Source organism: Antennarius striatus, chromosome 9 (assembly GCF_040054535.1).
Source record: "Antennarius striatus isolate MH-2024 chromosome 9, ASM4005453v1, whole genome shotgun sequence".
NCBI classification, from domain to species: Eukaryota; Metazoa; Chordata; class Actinopteri; order Lophiiformes; family Antennariidae; genus Antennarius; species Antennarius striatus.
The window spans coordinates 9,249,487-9,268,146 of NC_090784.1; the positions used below are offsets into that span (position 1 = coordinate 9,249,487).

The window sequence follows — 18,660 nt, forward strand, 5'->3', positions numbered from 1 at the left end:
AATCCTACAGAGATTCAGGTTAGTTTCTGACTATAACAGGTAAGTAAAATCTTTACCATTAGAACAAGAAAGCACAATTCATGACTGACCCGTCGTAAAACTATATTATCAACATTAAGGGAATAAAACGCACGACAAAAGTCGCCCTGTGGTACCAGGTAACTGGACGCACCATTAGGATCCATACAAGGTGTTTGCTTTGGATGCTGGAACACAAGATATCCAGGCCTTTTCTGATCTGTTAGGGTGATGCCATCCCATCATAGAGGCCCAGTGCGAAGAGTGAAACCTATGGCCCATACATCCCCTATCCGCGTATTGTATCTGAAACCTGGGCTCAGTGATGAATCCACAAGAAAGTTCCATCTACACGCGCCGGAAAGGAGACATTGGATTTTAAATGTGTTCGGACCACATCCAAGTATTTCGTCATGGATATACCTCGTCTATAATGAAAACACTCGTAAAGCACCAGAGCTGTTACCCATCCACACCTTCAAGCCCTCTTAGTCAACCCACAGTGGAGACGCTGCCTACCATCCAGACGCACGTCTACCGGGAGGTGTTGGAGCGGCTGTGTGACATGTCACTGGACACAAACGTGCTCCATTAGTGGGCGCCGTGCGCATCTCCGACCAGTCCGACTGGCAGTCAGCATCTCGCCCCTCAAACCCGTCCGTTTTTTGACAAGAATGAAGCAGAACCCATCGGAACCCCCCCCCCCCCCACACACACACACACAAACCAGACTCGCCCCTTCACGACTTACCGGATTTGAAAAACGCCGCTATGTCTGCTGCGTCCTTCGCAGCCTCATCCAGTCCCTCTCCTGCGCTCATGGCTCCGGCCGCTTTTTTTTTTATTTATTTTTTTTTTTTTCTTAGTTGCAGAAATCGCGACAGAGATCCGCAGTGGGGTTTGTCGTTGCAATAATAATCAATTTGCAAAAATGTATCCCGTGCCTTTCATTGACGCAGATCCCGGTCATACAGCCTGTGCTCTCTTCTTTAAACGAGAGTCCTCCTCCTCCATTTTGGCCGAGAAGGGAAAATCCTAGCGACCGATCGGCGGCGCTCCCGAGTTGGGACGAGGAGGAGGAGGAGGAGGAGGAGGAGGAGGAGGAGGAATGGGGGAGATAGTGAGAGAAGGCGGAGGTAAACGAGGAGGGGAGGAGGGCTGAGGGCGGAGGGCTATTCCGTTTCCAGTGGTGGGTGGGGTGGGATATCCTGGGATTCCGTTTTGAGGGGGGGGGGTTTGGTGCATTGTGCGCCACCCAAATGTAATGTGCGCCATAATAACCCGACAGCTCCAGCGTCACTCACTGCGGTGCTGATGCGGGCTACGTCGGAGTCATTCTTCTGGGGGGGGGGGGGGGGGTCTGTATGTGTAATGCCTAGGTATTATAATTCCACAAACACTACTTCACAGCTTCTGCACGTAGCATTGGTAATCGAATAGACTTAATCGTGCTTAAAAGCCTAAATTCCTGATAGTTTCATATTTGATTCAGATCGCTGGGTGCTGATGATTCATTATGTTGTAGTTACTGGATTGCAAGCTGTTCAAAACGGTGGTCCAGTTTTAATTTTTTTGCGACAGATGATTGCGTTTGTAAGCATAATATGGATAAATGACAACGAGGGGGGAGTGATTACCTTCATCCCCTCGCGATGAAGATGATGCTACAGTATGAGGTCATTTAGTCCTCAATTCTAACCCAGTTCTCCCTCGCAGAAGGAACGGAGTCCCTGCTTCAAACGATAGCACAATGCTGCCATCTAGAGGTTATTGCTATTAACGTCATCTGCTGCGCACCCACTCACCACGATGCTGCATTCACTAGCGTAGTAAACGCGGCGATCCCAGGTTTGAAAGTCCATACGCGCGTTTGTCGGAGACCAGCCACCTTCAAAACTGACGAAGCCTCTTGGATGAGAGGCGAAACGTTTTCAAAAAAACTTTCTTAAGCTTCAGTGGATTGATTTAAACAGCTTTGGATAACCATGACATGGATAACTGAAAATCTACACAGACAACGTGCGTTCATATTTAACTCAGAAATCCAAATTGTTTTCATGTCTATACATCTCATGCTGTTACGTAGGCAAATATCGACTATCCAATTTCAGTAGAAGCAAAGCAAACATGTTATATGTGAAGGCAAATACACTGTTTAAAATGAACTTTTAATTTTTTTTTTTAATTTTACACATCTGTTACCATCATTTTTTTAAATTAAAAAAAATGTAATATTATCAGTCACAACTTTAAGCATACAATTTATAAGTTTTGTTAATAGGGAAAGTGGCTTTTCTCGGGAGTTTCTGTGAAATTCAACAACTACTGTACAGTAATGAATTCGGAACAGGGTGTCTGTTCAGACTTTCTCGTGTCCGACCTCCATGAACGCAACAATTTCCCTAACAAATCTGGTTTAATTTCACGTCCTTCAACTGAATAAAGTCGTCATATCTAACTCATACAGCAATAACATTTGCTGATACCGCGTTAGCTTTGTAGCCATCGTACATTTGTTACGTTGACAAAAAAATTTAATTTAAAAAATGTAATAGTTAATAATAATCAGTCATGTGTGGCCTGGCAGCAGTAAGTGCTGGTTGCTTGTTATTCTTTCTTTCGGTATTGCCGACAGTGATTTCAGTGACACAATCTTCGGGCACTAGCCCACGAACGAACACGTGACATAGATCTCGTTACCTTGGAAACCCCAAACATAAACTAACGCAAAACGTGCTTTTCGAGGTCGCGTGCTCTTACGAAGTAAAGACATTCCAAAACTTTCTACCTCCAAATAAACACCACGGATTAAAAAGCATCAGAGAGCGATCCGGATAAATCAAGACCTTTTAAGCTTTCACCCGCAGGAGGTGTTTCTGTGAGGGAACGTGTGTGCCATGTCCTTCGGTTCTAGAAACGCCAAAGTCGGCTACAGGGTCAGACCCACCCAGCCTTCTGTCCCGGTGGAGTCAGCCAAGGAGATGCAGGTTTGATCCGCACCACATCTAGTGGAGACCGATTAGCTCAATCTAGCACTTTCAAACGTAGCTGCATAAAGAAAAGGGCTGTTTAACCCAAAGGGAGCCATTGGCTTTTTCTTAACATTTTCTCAGAAAATAATAAAGTAGGTTTAATAACCAACATACGTGCCTATGAAGATTGTGCAGTGGTCCATCTCAGGCAGCTGTTTGATTCACGTTTTCCTCATAGAAGATGGGTGTATTTTTCAAAATCTTGTTACCAAAACTGATTGATGTCAACTGATAGCTCTACTTTCTATCTTGAAGAACTTTTATTTCTCATGTTCAAGTTGTCAACCTCCTAGTTGGATGTGCCAGGAACACCTCCCTAAGGAGGCGCCCCGGAGGCATCCGCACCAGATGCCCAAACCACCTCAGCTGACTCCTTTTGATACGAAGGAGCAGCGACTCTACTCTGAGCCCCTCACGGATAGCAGTGTTTCTAACCTTATCTCTGAGGGAGACACCAGCTATCCGCCTGAGAAAGCCCATTTCTGTCGCTTGTATCTGTGATCTCGTTCTTTCGGTCATGACCCATCGCTCATGACCATAGGTGAGGGTAGGAACAAAGATTGAACGGTAGATGGAGAGCCTTGCCTCTCGGCTTAGCTCCCTCTTTGTGACAACAGTGCGGTAAAGCGACTTCAATACCGCTCCTGCTGCCCCAATTCTCCGTCCAATCTCACATTCAATTGTTCCCTCACTCGTGAACAGGACGCCAAGATACTTAAACTCCTTCATTTGTGGAAGGACCTCATTCCCCACTCGGAGAAGGCAGTCCACCGGTTTCCTGCTGAGGACCGCAGCCTCAGATTTGGAGGTGCTGATCCTCATCCCCGCCGCTTCACACTCAGCTGCACACCAGACCCGTGAGTGCTGCAGGTCACAGGTCGATGACGCAAGCAAGACCACATCATCTGCAAAAAGCAGTGATGCAATCCGCAGGCCACCAAACTGTAACCCCTCCTCACTGCGACTACGCCTCGATATTCTGTCCATGAAAATCACAAACAGAATTGGTGATAAAGCGCAGCCCTGGTGAAGGCCAACTGCCACTCAGAACAAGTCCGACTTACTGCCGAGAACCCGAACGCAGCTCTCACTTTGGGCCCTGAGGAGAGGCCCCCTCACCCCATACTCCTACAGTACCTCCCACAGTATATCCCTGGGGACTCGATCGTACTCCTTCTCCAAGTCTACAAAACACATGTAGACTGGATGGCCATACTCCCAGGCCCCCTCTAGGATCACTGCGAGAGTAAAAAGCTGGTCCGTTGTTCCACGACCAGGACGGAACCCACATTGTTCTTCCTCATCTGAGCTTGGACAATCGGCCGGACCCTCTTTTCCAGCACCTTGGAGTAAACTTTCCCAGGAAGGCTGAAGAGTGTGATGCCCCTGTAGTTGGCACACACCCTCTGGTCCCCCTTTTTAAAAAGAGGAATCACCACCCCAGTCTGCCACTCTTTTGGCACTGTCCTAGACTTCCACACAAGAGGTGTGTTGTCCATGACAGCCCCTCAACACCCAGAGCCTTCAGCATTTCTGAGTGAATCTCATCAACACCCGGGGCTTTGCCACCGTGAAGTTGCTTAACTACCTCAGTGACTTAGCCCAATAAAATGTGTTAGAGTAAACTCTCATTCATAATTGTATAAATAGAACAAATTCAGTGACATTAGGTAAAACTTTTGTGTTCCTTCGTTCAAAAGGAATGATCATTCTAATTTTAAATTTTATTGGTTCTACTCCATATGGCTTAGAAAGAACTCTTATGATTGTGAGTGTATAGCTCCCACAGGGAAGAATGCTAAAAGTTGAGGAGAAAAGCTCACATCAAAATTTGCATTTGTGATAAAAACAAGTGGTGGATTTAATCTGTACTGAATGTCCAACCCAAGAAGCCCTCGAGTCCTTTTTCATAATTGCCCTGAGAAGCACTTCCCTGGTCCATTCACTGGTCTGTCAGCTGGAGCCGAGAGCAGTGAACAGTCAACTTTTGTAATTCCAGACCAAGTCCACCAGATGGCAGGGTAGTAGTGTTTCTGTGAAGGTGGAATGTACAGTATGTTTTTAGCTTTAGGTATCTGTTTCTGTCCAGGTTCAATCCCCCTTTTGAATGTTCTCCCTGCATCTGCGTGGGTTCTCTCCGGGTTCTCCGCTTTCCTCCAACCTCCATAAAAATGCACTTGATAAAATTAGCCGTAGGTTTGTGTGTAAGAGCGTTTTTTTGTTTTTGTTTACAAAGTGTCTGCATCGTCTCCCAGCCTAATGTATGTAAATCCACTGGGATAGGCTCAAGCAACCCCCGTGACCCATGAAAGCAAAAGAAGCAATTTAGAGAATGAATGACTATGTTTTTATCATTATATCAGCTTCTTCACTTGTATGTCTCAGATTCACCAAATCACCTCAATGATATTTTAAAGGTCAGCAAGAAAGTGTATGATATTTTTGGAAAGATTGAGTTATGTTTCTGAGCAATGTTATTATGGTTTCTTGGTTACATCTATAGCACAGAGTTTTTTCATCAATGTCCATAATGAGAGAAATATAATTGTTTGTTCATACATTCATTTTCTTGTGCTTATCCTGTCCGGGTTGTGAAGCAACAGTCTCAGACAACATCCCCTACATGTTGATCATTGGGTGCACGTGTGTGTGTGTGTGTGTGTGTGTGTGTTTGTGTATGTGTGTGCATGTGTATATAGATATATGCACACACACACACATGGGATAAATAACCTAACTTATAGAGTGGAAAAAATAATTTTTTGCAATTTGACAAAACCTGACAATTCAACAACCAGTCATCTCCGTGAAAATGTCAACATCCCCAAATATCTGTGGTTGAAGCCGTCATGGAGACTGACAACATTAGGACCAGCACAGCAACTGATGTCATATTGTACCCAGAGATCTATCTTCCTCATTGAATGCTGTAAATACAGGCCTGTGTTTGATGTCATGTAAAGTGTCAAAGCAGGACGTGATGTGAACTACTTTCCATATTGGATGGACACAGATTAGCACAAATAATCTTGCTCTCTGTGGATCAGCAGAATATGAGAATAAACTGTTTTCTTTCCTTTGAACTATCTTCAAAATAATATAGATTATATAGCTACAGAGTGATATATGATTATGATTTATTAGATGTAATTTTACTCCGAGGTATGGTTAGGACTAGAAAACAAACTCCATTAGGAATAAAAAGACATTAGTTAAAATGCAGCTCTCTCAGCTGTTGCGCTGCCTTGGTATACTGTGTCGACTATACCTTGTTTCATTTCTAAACAGATCTGGATAGGCTCTCTGTCTCCATGTGAGCGTCCTCTGGGAGAACAGTGGACCTCTCTCTGTCTCACTCACTCACAAGTCTTTCTCTTTCAGATCTCACCTGCTTATCATTTATAATTTACAGTCACTCTCCTATTTCATGGCATCTCAAAACCAGTTCAGCATAGAAAATCAGTCATGGCTTTGTGAAAAATTGATGACCCAGCTGCTTCTAAATGAAGATGTTCACAATCTTTTTTTCTTTTTTTTTTGTGGTATCCAAACATCAGTCAGATCCTTTTGAAGAGAGTAGTATTTCTGTTCCTATGCTGGACACCACAGCAAAAGATGAGGGAATCTAATATGAATTGGTGGAGCGTGTCTGTTTTCACTATGTGAAAGATTAGGGTCTCTACAATAAAACTCCAACTAAGTTCTTTTTTTAATGACAATTCATTTGTGTGTAGGATTTAGAGGCAGATGTAATCAAATATTCATGATTATGTTTCCTATATAAACATAATGTAAACCCTTCAACATATCTACCTATAATGTCTACAAAGGGCACAAATGCTCTTCCATAGAGTTTGGCATGTTACACTGCTGTGTTTCAATAGTAACTAAGGTTGAATTTTTAAAAAAAACCTGCAATTTATAAATTTTCCTGAAAAGCTTCTTTTTTTTTGCATTTTCAAAACCTGTATTAACTCAGTAGATTTCTGAAATGACACCTGTACAAGCTGAAAATGATGTAGTTTGCATACTAAGGGGGTAGTTGGTGTTGTAACAGTACAGACTAAGATCACATTGGTGATTCAGCAGATCTACATCAGAGGAGCATAAATAAACTCAGCAGTCTGCAGCACAAACACAACCGGACAGTCTGATGCTGTATTTTTGTTTTTATAGTCATAGTAGGCTTCTTAATGTTTATGTACCCAAAATGACTGGCAAAGTGCAAAGTGGATCTTTTTCATATTGATTTTCAAAATTGATATGACAGCACGGTGGCACAGTGGGTAGTGCTGTTACCTCAGAGCAAGAAGGTCCCATGTTTGATTACTTTCTGTGTGGACTTTGTATGTTCTCCTCATGACTCCGTGGGTTCTCTGCAGGTTTTCTGGCTTTTTCCCTCCTCCAAAAAAATGCAGCTTAGATGAGTTGGTCCCTTACACTCACAGATGTGAGCAGGGTATGATCTGTCAAAAATACAGGGGTGGGGGGGGGTGTTAATCACGAAAAAAATTAGCAATGAGTAAGAGATCAGTAAGCACTATGAGCCTAAATTCCAACCAGTTTAACATTCATAACTAATACAATCTTAAAAAGACATGAAACATTTCTGTGCTGTCCATGATGTGGAAGATGGCCCAATTGGACTTCAGGGACCATATATAAGGGCCATGCATAATGTTTTGCTATTTGATGTTAACTATTGGTCAAGTTGTCTCCCATTAATGGGAGACAATGACACCCAAAGGGTGTTGATTATTTCTAGTCTCCTCTGTAAACATGTTTTTGTTGCTGTCACTGCAGAAAACCTTGAGTCACATGGATTTTGGACGTGGCGACAAGGTTTTCAGTGCTGACCTGGCAATCTCAGGGTATTTTGCCATGACTTTAATCCCGAACACTGGTAGTTGTTGTCTGAAACATACTTTTAAGGCTGCTGCCATTTGCAGTTCCAGCAGTTGATCTTCCTGCATAGACACGCTGGATTCCCCTGGTTTGTTGGCAAATTGGTCGCAGATCCATTTTTTACCCATTCGTGGATGATTTGAAAGTAGAGCTCGAGCTCATTTAAAAGCAAAGACAGGTGATTGTGCACCAGCTTGGAGAATGAAAGCAACGGCTCAGTCTCCATTCCCACAACTTCAGTTTTGCTCTAATGCAGCTACTTTATCTGCCAACTTGAAGACAACTGTCATTTTACCTGAAAGTGACAGACTTAGTTCATTAAGCAGGTTGAATATGTCACACAAGTAAGCCAGTTTTGTGTGTCATTGAAATGAGGGCCACCACAGTGATTTTTCTTCTGAAAGAAATCTCTGCAGCGGCTCTCATTATTCAAACACTCTGAGCAGCAATCTCCCTCGGAATGACCATCTTAATTCTGTGTACAAGAGAAGGTCTCTGCTCCATATCCATTTACTCACAATGGTACTCGACCAGGCACGAGTTAAGGGCATGTGTTTTGAGGTTGTTTAACTGTATCATCCAATAAACTTTTAAGTTCCAATGGCATTTGTCTGCCGGCCAGAATTTCCATGTGACTGACACAATGCATAGGCACACATTCACGTACAACTTCCTTAATCCGAGCAGCTAAACCACACAGCTGTACGGTCTCGTCTTCAAGAAGATGGATAGTTAGATAGATAGATAGATAGATAGATAGATAGATAGATAGATAGATAGATAGATAGATAGATAGATAGATAGATAGATAGATAGATAGATAGATAGATAGATAGATAGATAGATAGATAGATAGATAGATAGATATTTGGATGGATGGATGGATGGATGGATGGATGGATGGATGGATGGATGGACATAGCAATGGTATGGTGGCAGTTTGAAAAGTTTCCATTATGAAGCCTGTTATCTGAAGTTTGATGACACCTTAAATACAACAACCAACAAGTTTTCCATTAGTGGGTGATAGGGTTCTCTTACCATTGCCTTCAAGAGACTCCACAATGGGGACTTTGACGTTGTTGAGGAGCCACCAGAGAGGAGGATAAGATGAGGAAAAGTAGGTAGTTGCAATCATATTGCTAGACACATTGGACCTTTAATCTATAAAATCTCAGTGTCTCAATGCACTTTTTTAGACAATTTCTGTCTTTATTAGATTGAACAGTTTAAGAGATTGGGACAGGAAAGAAGGCATAAGAGTGGGAGAGGAAAAGAAAAATGAGTGGGAATCAAACACACCACCATTGTGAGTTCTTGTTTATCCACTTATCTCAATGAATTATTAAAAAGCTTGTTTAATATTAAAACTAAGTCAAAGTTAATTTCATTTTATATAATATACATATTAAATCAACAGAAACTGTTTGTTCACTTGGAGCATCAAAATATTTTTGGATTGTGATAGAAAAATGAAAGCACAATATAAAAGGCTGACACACAGTATGTCACCATTTTATTCTTACTTGGCTGTCAGTACTGTCATAGCATGACCGGTATGAGGTTCTTAGCACACAACAGTAATGAGTACATCTTACAATATGACCCACCCACACCTAATTCCAACGTGCATACCATTTCCACTAACCCTGACTCTCCATTGCATTGTAATAGACTGTAAGGTGAGAGCAGAACCTTGATAATTACTTTGTAGACAGATGGTCATCCAACACCACATTATCTAGTTAGCACCCCCCTTTCAGGAGCAGCACTGTCATCATTTCAAGGACAGGAACCTTTCTCAGATGGCAAATAAGACAGCACACTCTATCAAAGCCACTTGTTCTTTGTCTCGTCTTCTTTGTTGGAAGCTGTAATTTTCTAATGTCATGAAAAGCAGAGACAATTAAGACTGTGGAATGTCCTGAAAGGCAGTGTCAGACTGAAAGGCTGTAGACGATGTTGCATTTCAAACCGGACTATCAAAACAAGGTAAGATGACCCAAGAGGTCTGAGGTTACAGACAACTTGGCTTCATGGCTGTCAGCTTCGGCCAAATGTGATTCATTGTTAATGTGTTTTCACAAACCGCAAATGCATTTGGATCAAAAGGTCCAGTGGAGATGCTCAGGCAGGCTGTAAATCAGTGGAAATGTTTGGAAACCATTATTAAAAATATTTAAAAAACCCCAGTAAGGGTCTTTATTCTGGTGTCATAAAGCAAAATGGCAATCAGTAGCCAGCTACCAGGGACATAGTTGCACTTTTTGTTGGAATTTACTTTATGCAGCAGATTACTAAGAAAAATAAGTGAAATAAGTATGAGATAAGAACAGCTTTATCTGTGGCTTATGTATTTTGGAACTTTGAAGAAGTACTATGAATTCATACACTATGAACATATACATGAATTGTTATTTTATCACAGATAATGACTTAGTGATCACAGATCAAATCCTTTGTGCACCGAAAAACTGATAAGACAAAGTTAGATGAATTTTTTCCCCCAACATTCCTGGTACTTAAATATTTGAAATACTGAAATATAAATCTACTGTATAGCTATGTGACAAGCATTAATGCTGATTTGAGTGTTCTGAGAACTACAGTTTAATAACATTTTACCATACCTGTCATTCTCAAAAAAAAAATGGCTTGAAAAACACACTTAGTAAATTTAGCAGTTTTCCCTGCTATTTTTTCCGTCAGTCAAATTTAAATTGTACAATTTCAGAAGCTGACGTGACCAGTATCTTGTAAGCTATTCTTGATGAGCTCCTTCATTTTGATTATTACAGTATTTCCAAAGTCAAACGTATGAATACTGAAGGATATAGTTGTTTTGTGTGTTTTACCCTCACACCCACGTCTTTCAGTTTGTTCGAACCCTTTGTAGGACATGTCTAGACTCCAGACATGTCCTACACTGCCAACTGCAACCGCAGTTGGCAGTGAAAACCCATACAGTATTGACAGGGATGACCATTACACTTCCAGCTAGAATAGCCAGTGTTCACCTTTGACAACTTGATAAGGCTTGTCTCTTCCATGGCGAGTGTACCTGTAGATTTAAGGTTTTGAAAAGGGCAGGCTGTCATGTCGCATGTGTTCAGTAAGCAGCTCTGGAAGCAAACACTTTCCAAGGTCATTCAGGTAAGAGAAATCCTTCAGTACTGTTGTTGTCGTTTCTGTAGTGTCATTTGAGGGTTCTCTTTCATTTCTCTACACAACTCTAATGTGGTGCATCTTTCATTTGCTAAAATGTAATATGACAATGATGAAACTAGCCACAATACTTTACCTAAATTTGCTTTGGCTTTGAATATGTGTTCCATCTGTGTTCCTGAGAAAGTTTGGGTTCAAAATTAACTTTACTTGATCAAACTAGTTGGGCAAGCCATGAAAACGCTCTGAATTGCTTTTTTTGAATATTACAAACAATACCAAATTGTATACTTGACAGGATGGCCTACTTTTTTTTTTTTTCCCAAGCTGTTTACCAAGAAAGTTTTGCTACATCTTACCTCAGCTCAGGGTAGGGGTTTGTTTGCCCCTGAAAGCTATTATTGTTGCATTTGCTGTCTGTTAATGTTGTCTGCATTATGGGAATATCTAACTGTGGTTCTGTTTGGAGGTCTGCCTGTGTTTGTTAGATCCTACGTTTGTTGGATGCATCGTGTTTGTGTTTGGCATTCAGTAGCGATTAAGTCTGTTTATTTGAATAATATGGATCGCCCTGCATTGGGTTTGCATTGTTTGTCTTTGGGCTGAAGGCTGAAGGCTGAAGGTCTTTGGGCTGAAGGCTGGGTCGGTTGTTCACAGTTTGAAACAGAGACAAAGAAGGCGTGAAATGTCTTGTTGCTCGGACATTCATAGCTTGGCTTTCTTTTTTCATCATCAACCTATGGTTTCAGTGTTTGTAGAAAGTGAGAATAAGGAATTTGTAATGTATTTGTATAATTGGAATTTGTATTTTCTGTATTACCATAATAAGCCTGAAGGACAATAATTGTTCAAAAATTCCTCATGCCAGATGAATGGTTTGTGGGCTCTTTGGAGAATTGTGATGTGTCTCGTCTCAGAAGACAAACGGTGTTAATTGTTTCAGCTCTTTGAACACCTGCCACAGACCATTGTGTTACTGCTCTTGCTAACTTTGTTGACAGTCAGTTTTTGAGCTTGTGTGCATGATTCACTTCACTCTGGCTTTGCTTGATCAACTCCCAAGGCTCCAACTAATAACAATCAATACCCTCACTTGGAGTGACTCTTTCTCTTTAGTTATATGCCGTTTACTTCTTGCTCTCCTTCCTGATCCTCAGATCTAACTTGGAGTAATGTCCTGATTTATTTGTTCCTATCTTTATCTCTCTTTTCTACTCCCTGAATTTCTCAATCATCTTGCTTCCCTTTTATGAAATGTTCCTCATGGTACCCGGCCATTCTACAGTATACTTCAGCATACATGTATACCTCAGTAACGAATAGAATAGATTAGAATAGAATATTGTCATCATACACAAATGTACAACAAAATCTAAAGACACTCGTGGCAAACTCAGGTGCAAAAAAGAGCTAGTATAGAATGGCTGTGCACCAAATGGTTTGACTCAGGGTTCCTGCTAATCTAAAACTAGTCACATACACAATCCATACAAACTACTGCACTCAGGTGTGATTGCATTACAACATATTCCCTCCTTCATGTTTACCACAGATCTAAGCTTTCAAGTTTCATTTGAGAAAATAAAACAAAATCTTTTAAGAATAAGGCTACATATTGGGGAAATAAGTGTGTAGAAAATACAAATGGAGAACATGGAAACAGAAGAACTTCACAGAATTTGCCATTTACAATGCTAGTTCAATTCTTGGTAATAACTTAATGAAAAGGTTGGTATATAATAATTTTAAAAAAACCCTCTGAAGTGCTTTTTTGTTGACATGGCCAGGATGTGTTCTGCTTTCTTGTAAAAGGGGTCTTTTAAAAGACACCCTGTCCACGGTGACGTCAATGCAAAATGTACTGTATTTCAAGTCTGAAATAGCTGTTCCCATCATGCTCTGCTTAAACTCTAGACAGAGTAAATGAAGGCTAAATGAGAGAATGTAAATGCACTCTGCAGTAGGAACACTCACGAAAACCCAGGTTTTATGTAATTTATTGGCTAACCTTATTCGTGTGTTATTGAGATGTAACCAGGCAACCCGATTTGGTTAATGTTCCCATCCGACCACCCTCACTGCAAGCTATAAACTGCCTAGTTTTCTGCCTATTCTTTTCAAAGAAATTTTTTTTTTTTCACACCCTTTGGATTGTTGCTTGGACAACTGTACAGAGAAATTGAAGCCTTTTATAAAATGGACTAAAAAGGTAGACGAATATTTGAAAATCTTCACAGAATACTGATGTCTGTATTTGCACATTTTCTGTTTGTTGAGGAGAGCTTTACACGAAGGACAGAGGGGGGATGTGATTACTGACATGCTGAAGACTCTTCTTTTTCATGTTCTTTAAAATTTTCTGCTTCTCATTCATCGAAAACATACTTACGGCTTTCTTTAAGTGGAATTGCTTTTTAAAATCCCTCTGAAAATAAGGGGTGACCATGGGAACCTTTCAATTTACTCGGTGCCAAAAACCTCAACATTGTTCCATTATGACATAAAGTACAGTGTGTTTATATTTGAATGGATCGATATCCTATTTGGTCATTCTATGGCATTTCATACTCAATTACACCTGGGATTGAAACGTTATCCTCAATAAAATAAATTGGTGATTTAAAATGGGCCATGATTTTGACAGATGTAAATTTTTCATATAAAAAATTAAAACATTATTTTAATGTTTTGAAGCACTCACCATCATTTGTAGTAATTCACAATGGCATTTTTTAATATATTTAATCAATTCTTACAGCTGTATCTGTCTGAATATGTTGTTTAGCAAAAATTGAAAGAGGAACGTGAAGCTAAACGGGCCCAGCTGGATGGAAGACATGACTACATATTCAGCATTGTGGCTTCATGCCTGGGACTGGAGAAAGCGGATGTGGAAGATTTTGTACTGGAGGGGAATCAGGTACCCTGTATTTGCACATTTTCACAAAGATGTGTTTACATCTTTGGTTTTGCGGGAACTACAGCAGCGGGCTAACCCAGAACAATCTGGTGTGGAAGAGTTTTACAAAACAAATTGATATTTATTATTTTTAATTTCCACTTTTATTTATAAGATGAAGTATGGGGAAAGACAGAATACAGAATGTTTGCTATAGTTCAGAGTTTTTTCATTCTCTGATTGTGTATCTGTACATATACAGTGAGCACTCAATAACGTGTGATTACGTAAAAAAAAACTTTTTTTTTTCATAGATTGACCGAATGGAGCAATTTTTTGTAGCAGATGGTTTTCCACACCTCATGTTCTTCTATCAGGACACTGAGCTGGTTGAAGCAGGTAAGTTGATCATTAACAGCTAGTGAAAATAGAAACTTAAAAGCTCTAACGATGTTGCTATGTATGGACTACGCAAATTAAATATACAAGGTCTGAAGTCGGTTATAACTGAAGTGTAAGTGTTCCAGTATCATGAGAAAAGTAGTTGGGTTACTTTGTGATGTCTCTTTGTCTAATGTTTGTCTCAGCAGCAGCCTCTGCTCCCTCCCAGCTTGTTGCCCAGCAGCCTGGTCTCAGCAAGAAGTCTAAAGTGTTTGTGACAGATGGGAAGGATGTGGCACTCACTGGACTGTGTGTCTTCTTCACCAGAGCCAACACCTCTAAGACAATAACCTCTGAGAACATACACAGAGTGAGTCACTTTTCAAGGTGCAGTCTGGAAATTAACTCATGGCTTTCAGGGTGAACAAAAGTCAGTCCAGAATATAAAAATAAAAATAAAATGACACTGGATGTATTCAAGGTTCACCATTCAAATGCAAAAATATTTTTTGAATGGCAAGGATTTTGCTTTGTGCCCATTTGTGTCCCTCAGGCAGACAACTTATTTGCCTTCAGATAGTGAGACAGTGATGAGTTTGGCATGAGCACACTGATGCCAAACTATTGATTCTTGCTGATCGCCTGCTGTCAGCAGTAAAGATAATCACAGCCACTGATAACAGGGCATGTTTTTGACATTTAGAGCAAGGGACGAAAATAACGTGTGTGTGTGTGTGTGTGTGTGTGTGTGTGTGTGTGTGTGTGTGTGTGTGTGTGTGTGTGTGTGTATGTGTGTGTGTGTGTGTGTGTGTGTGTGTGTGTGTGTGTGTGTGTGTGTGTGTGTGTGTGTGTGTGTGTATGTGTGTGTGTGTGTGTGTGTGTGTGTGTGTGTGTGTGTTTGTGTGTGTTTACTATGAATAAAATGAATTTATCACCTAAATTCAAGAAAAGAACAAGGGCACGCATGTAAATGAACAGGACACTGAGATTTAGAAAGTAAGGTGGACTAGATTTATATAGTGCTTTTCTGTACACTCAAAGATGCTTTACGTTGGATCCATTATTCATTCATTCATTCACTCCTCATTCATACTTGGTGATGGTAGACTACGCGTGTAGCCACAGCTGCCGTGGGGCAGACTGACGGAGGCGTGGCTGCCAATCTGCACCTAAGGCCCCTCTGACCACCACCGGAACAATCAAACACATTCATACACCAGCGAGTGCCCCACTGGAGGCAAGGAGGGTCAAGTGTCTTGCCCAAGGACATTTAGACAAATGGCTCTGCGGGAGCGGAAATCTTACCGCCGATCTTGAATCATTGAATGACCTGCTCTACCACTGAGCCACAGCTGCCCCCTATTTGGGCAAATACTTTATAAACAATGTCTTTCCCAGTGGCTGGTAATGGCTATTGCAATAGCTGACACCAGTAAGGTAGTTCAGATCTCACTGGTTGCGCTCATTCCACAAAGGGGGAGGGCAAGCACAAGTAGATGTTACAGTATTCTTCAGTGACCACTTACCATCTATGAAGTTCCACTCTCAAAAGTGGAAAAGTTGCAGACTGGTTAAGAAATGGCTTTGCCTTTGCCTCAGTAGCATTGGGCTCTACGGCAATGGCATCTTACACCTACATATTTCAAATCTAGCAGTCCTGCAAGTTCAGGAAGGGAGGAGTGGTCTTACTTTTCAGGTCAGTACACCAACCTAGAGCAAGGCCAATCCAGCTGAGTGATATAAGCTGGTGAACCAAGAGGTGTGGCAAGAAGAAGGAGCAGGAAGGTGCGAGCAAGTTGTGGTGCAGGCAAAGCAAGGGCAATAGATGGCATGGGATGGAGTGGAGATGATTAAAATCTCCTGAAAAAAATCTGTGGGAGATGGAGATATTCATGGTGAGCTTTACCATCAGGGCATCCTATAATGTTTTGCTCTTTTCCTCAAACCTAAGCCATATGTATAGCAAAGACCCAACGTGCCTTCTATGTCCAGTACAGTAACATTGAAACACATCTTAGTGGGATGCGAGACCAGCCTTACCCAACCACCCTTACCCTGCCGTTACAACTGGCAGCACAACCTGGTGTGAAAGTGTCGTGCATCAGCACTGGAAAATCAATGGAAAAAGTGAATGCCCTTCCCCTCAGTGTCATTTCATTGGCAGCCAAAACCCTTTTGTCTTGAAGGGTCAAGCCAATCTCACCATCATAAGAGCTGACAACAGGCAGTTGGGCAGAGCACGGGACTGAAAGCTGCTGGCAGACCTGAACTAGAAGCTCTGCTTCCCAACTGAGATCACATCCACTAAACTGCAAGTAGACTTTGTTCTGTGGTCATGCTTGTTCAAGCACATTTACATCATAGAGCTCACGGTGCCTTGGGACAGTGCAGTGGAGAAGACCTACAAGTGGAAGAAGATGAGGTATGCTGAACTTGTTGCAGATGCTTAACAAGAAGGCTGGAAAGCGATGATATACCCAGTTGAAGTAGGTTGCAGAAGATTTGGATCCACCTGAACATCCAGGCTACTCAAAGAGATGGAAATGCAAGGGGAGGCTCACAGGCAGGTGGTCAGGGACCTCTCCAGGGCTACTGAGAAGGTGAAGCCAATGGCTGTGAATGAAAAGAAAGGATTTAACCTGGACCTTACAGTGACCTGATGGCAGCTCGGGAGCGAACCTGGCATGCTGGGACTCACTGCTGAACCCTCAGGAGGTGTCATGAGCTGAATAGCGAAGAATCCATGAAGGAGAGTGCCCACTTGACAACCTGAAGGATGTCATTGCTTATTTAAACTCCACAGAGACTCATCAGAGCATTTAGTACAAATCTGTTGAGGGATATGAACATCTGGTCCTAATCAACAGAATACAGCATGTTATCCTGTAAGGTGACTGCTCCTCATACTTGAATTAGGTTCTAAAAAGTGGGCAGAATTAAGGCTTATACATGCAGTTTTGAATATGACATCACACCAGTCCACCCACCCTGTGTTATGAAAGAAAAAGGAAGACTTGATTAAATGAATCAATGATGCAGTGTCTATTTTTTGCCTAAGAATAAGATGCCCCACTCTTTGTAGCAGCAGTTTTATCAGACAACTGGGGTGATGATTGTAACTGCTTGTAGAGTAAGTATTAGTTTGTGGTTGTCCTTTGTGTTCCCTGCTTGTAGGATGTAAACTTCAACATGTTGGACACAACAGAGGGTGGTCTGTTAAAAAGTGTGGAACAACTGCTGTCTGAGATCTTCATCCCCACCTTAAGCAAGATGAACCATGGCTGGGGAGAAATAGCCAGTCCCCAGGCCCAGGCCGTCAAACAAGACTTCATATCAATATTGGAAAACTTTGTGTCTGTTTTGGCAGGAGCACAAGAGACCCTGCACGAAAAGGTACTTAACAGACCCAGTTTCACAGGGAGGATGGTTTGATTCATAATGAACAAGTTTTATATAGAACAGCACTAAAATTATTGATGACAAAAGAAAAGCGACCTAACACAATCAGTAACAAAAATTTTTTGTCCATGTTTTTGCACTGAATGTTTGCCAGTATATATTGTATTAAGAAAAACAAAAAATTAGATTAATAGATCATACCCTTGTTAACATCACTGAATGTTATTTATTGTAGTCATTAAACCAGTGAGCATGTCTTTATGTGATGTTTAAAGTGATAGTCTTCAGCCTGTTTTGACCAAAACGTTTACTACTATAAGCATATACAGGCACATACACTAAAAATAAAATTACATAGCAGCCAAAATAAAACATATCTTGACTTTCCTCCAGGTTACCTTGAAAGAGTGTGACACATTTGACCTGCGGGTGCTTAAAGGCCCGTCGGACTACATGGCAGCAGCAAATAGCACAGAGGCCATAGAGAAGATCGAGGCTTGCATGAAAATCTGGATCAAACAGATAGAACAGGTGAGATGTGTTATGTACAGTGCCATGTGAAAGTATCACCCCGCCCCAAGCCTTTTTGACATCTTGCCACATTTCAGGCTTCAAACGTAAAGATAACAAACTGAAAATATTTTTCAAGAATCAACAACAAGTGACACACAATGGTGAAGTGGAACTAAATGTATTCAACATTTTATATTGTGTTTAAAAATACAAAACTGAAAAGTAGGATGTGCAAATGTGAGACCAAATGACACACAGGTGGACTGTTTGTCATTGTTAGTCATTTAGGTCAACATTGGATCATTCAGAAGTCATCAGAGAACTTCTGGGTCGGTTAGCTGAGCTGAG

At 41.3% G+C, this 18,660-nt stretch overlaps 2 protein-coding genes across 2 annotated transcripts in view; one reads left to right on the forward strand and one right to left on the reverse strand.

The window, feature by feature from the left end:
* Positions 1-1,216, reverse strand: part of triob (trio Rho guanine nucleotide exchange factor b) — a 109,805-nt gene extending 108,589 nt beyond the window's left edge. The window contains exon 1 of the mRNA XM_068324663.1: positions 770-1,216. Coding sequence (XP_068180764.1) covers positions 770-839 — 70 coding nt within the window. The 5' untranslated portion in view covers positions 840-1,216. The remainder of the gene's footprint in view (positions 1-769) is intronic.
* Positions 1,217-2,915: 1,699 nt separating this feature from the next.
* Positions 2,916-18,660, forward strand: part of dnah5 (dynein, axonemal, heavy chain 5) — a 94,861-nt gene continuing 79,116 nt past the window's right edge. Inside the window, exons 1-6 of the mRNA XM_068323518.1 lie at positions 2,916-3,005; positions 13,906-14,040; positions 14,334-14,418; positions 14,607-14,770; positions 17,575-17,793; positions 18,193-18,330. Coding sequence (XP_068179619.1) covers positions 2,916-3,005; positions 13,906-14,040; positions 14,334-14,418; positions 14,607-14,770; positions 17,575-17,793; positions 18,193-18,330 — 831 coding nt within the window. The remainder of the gene's footprint in view (positions 3,006-13,905; positions 14,041-14,333; positions 14,419-14,606; positions 14,771-17,574; positions 17,794-18,192; positions 18,331-18,660) is intronic.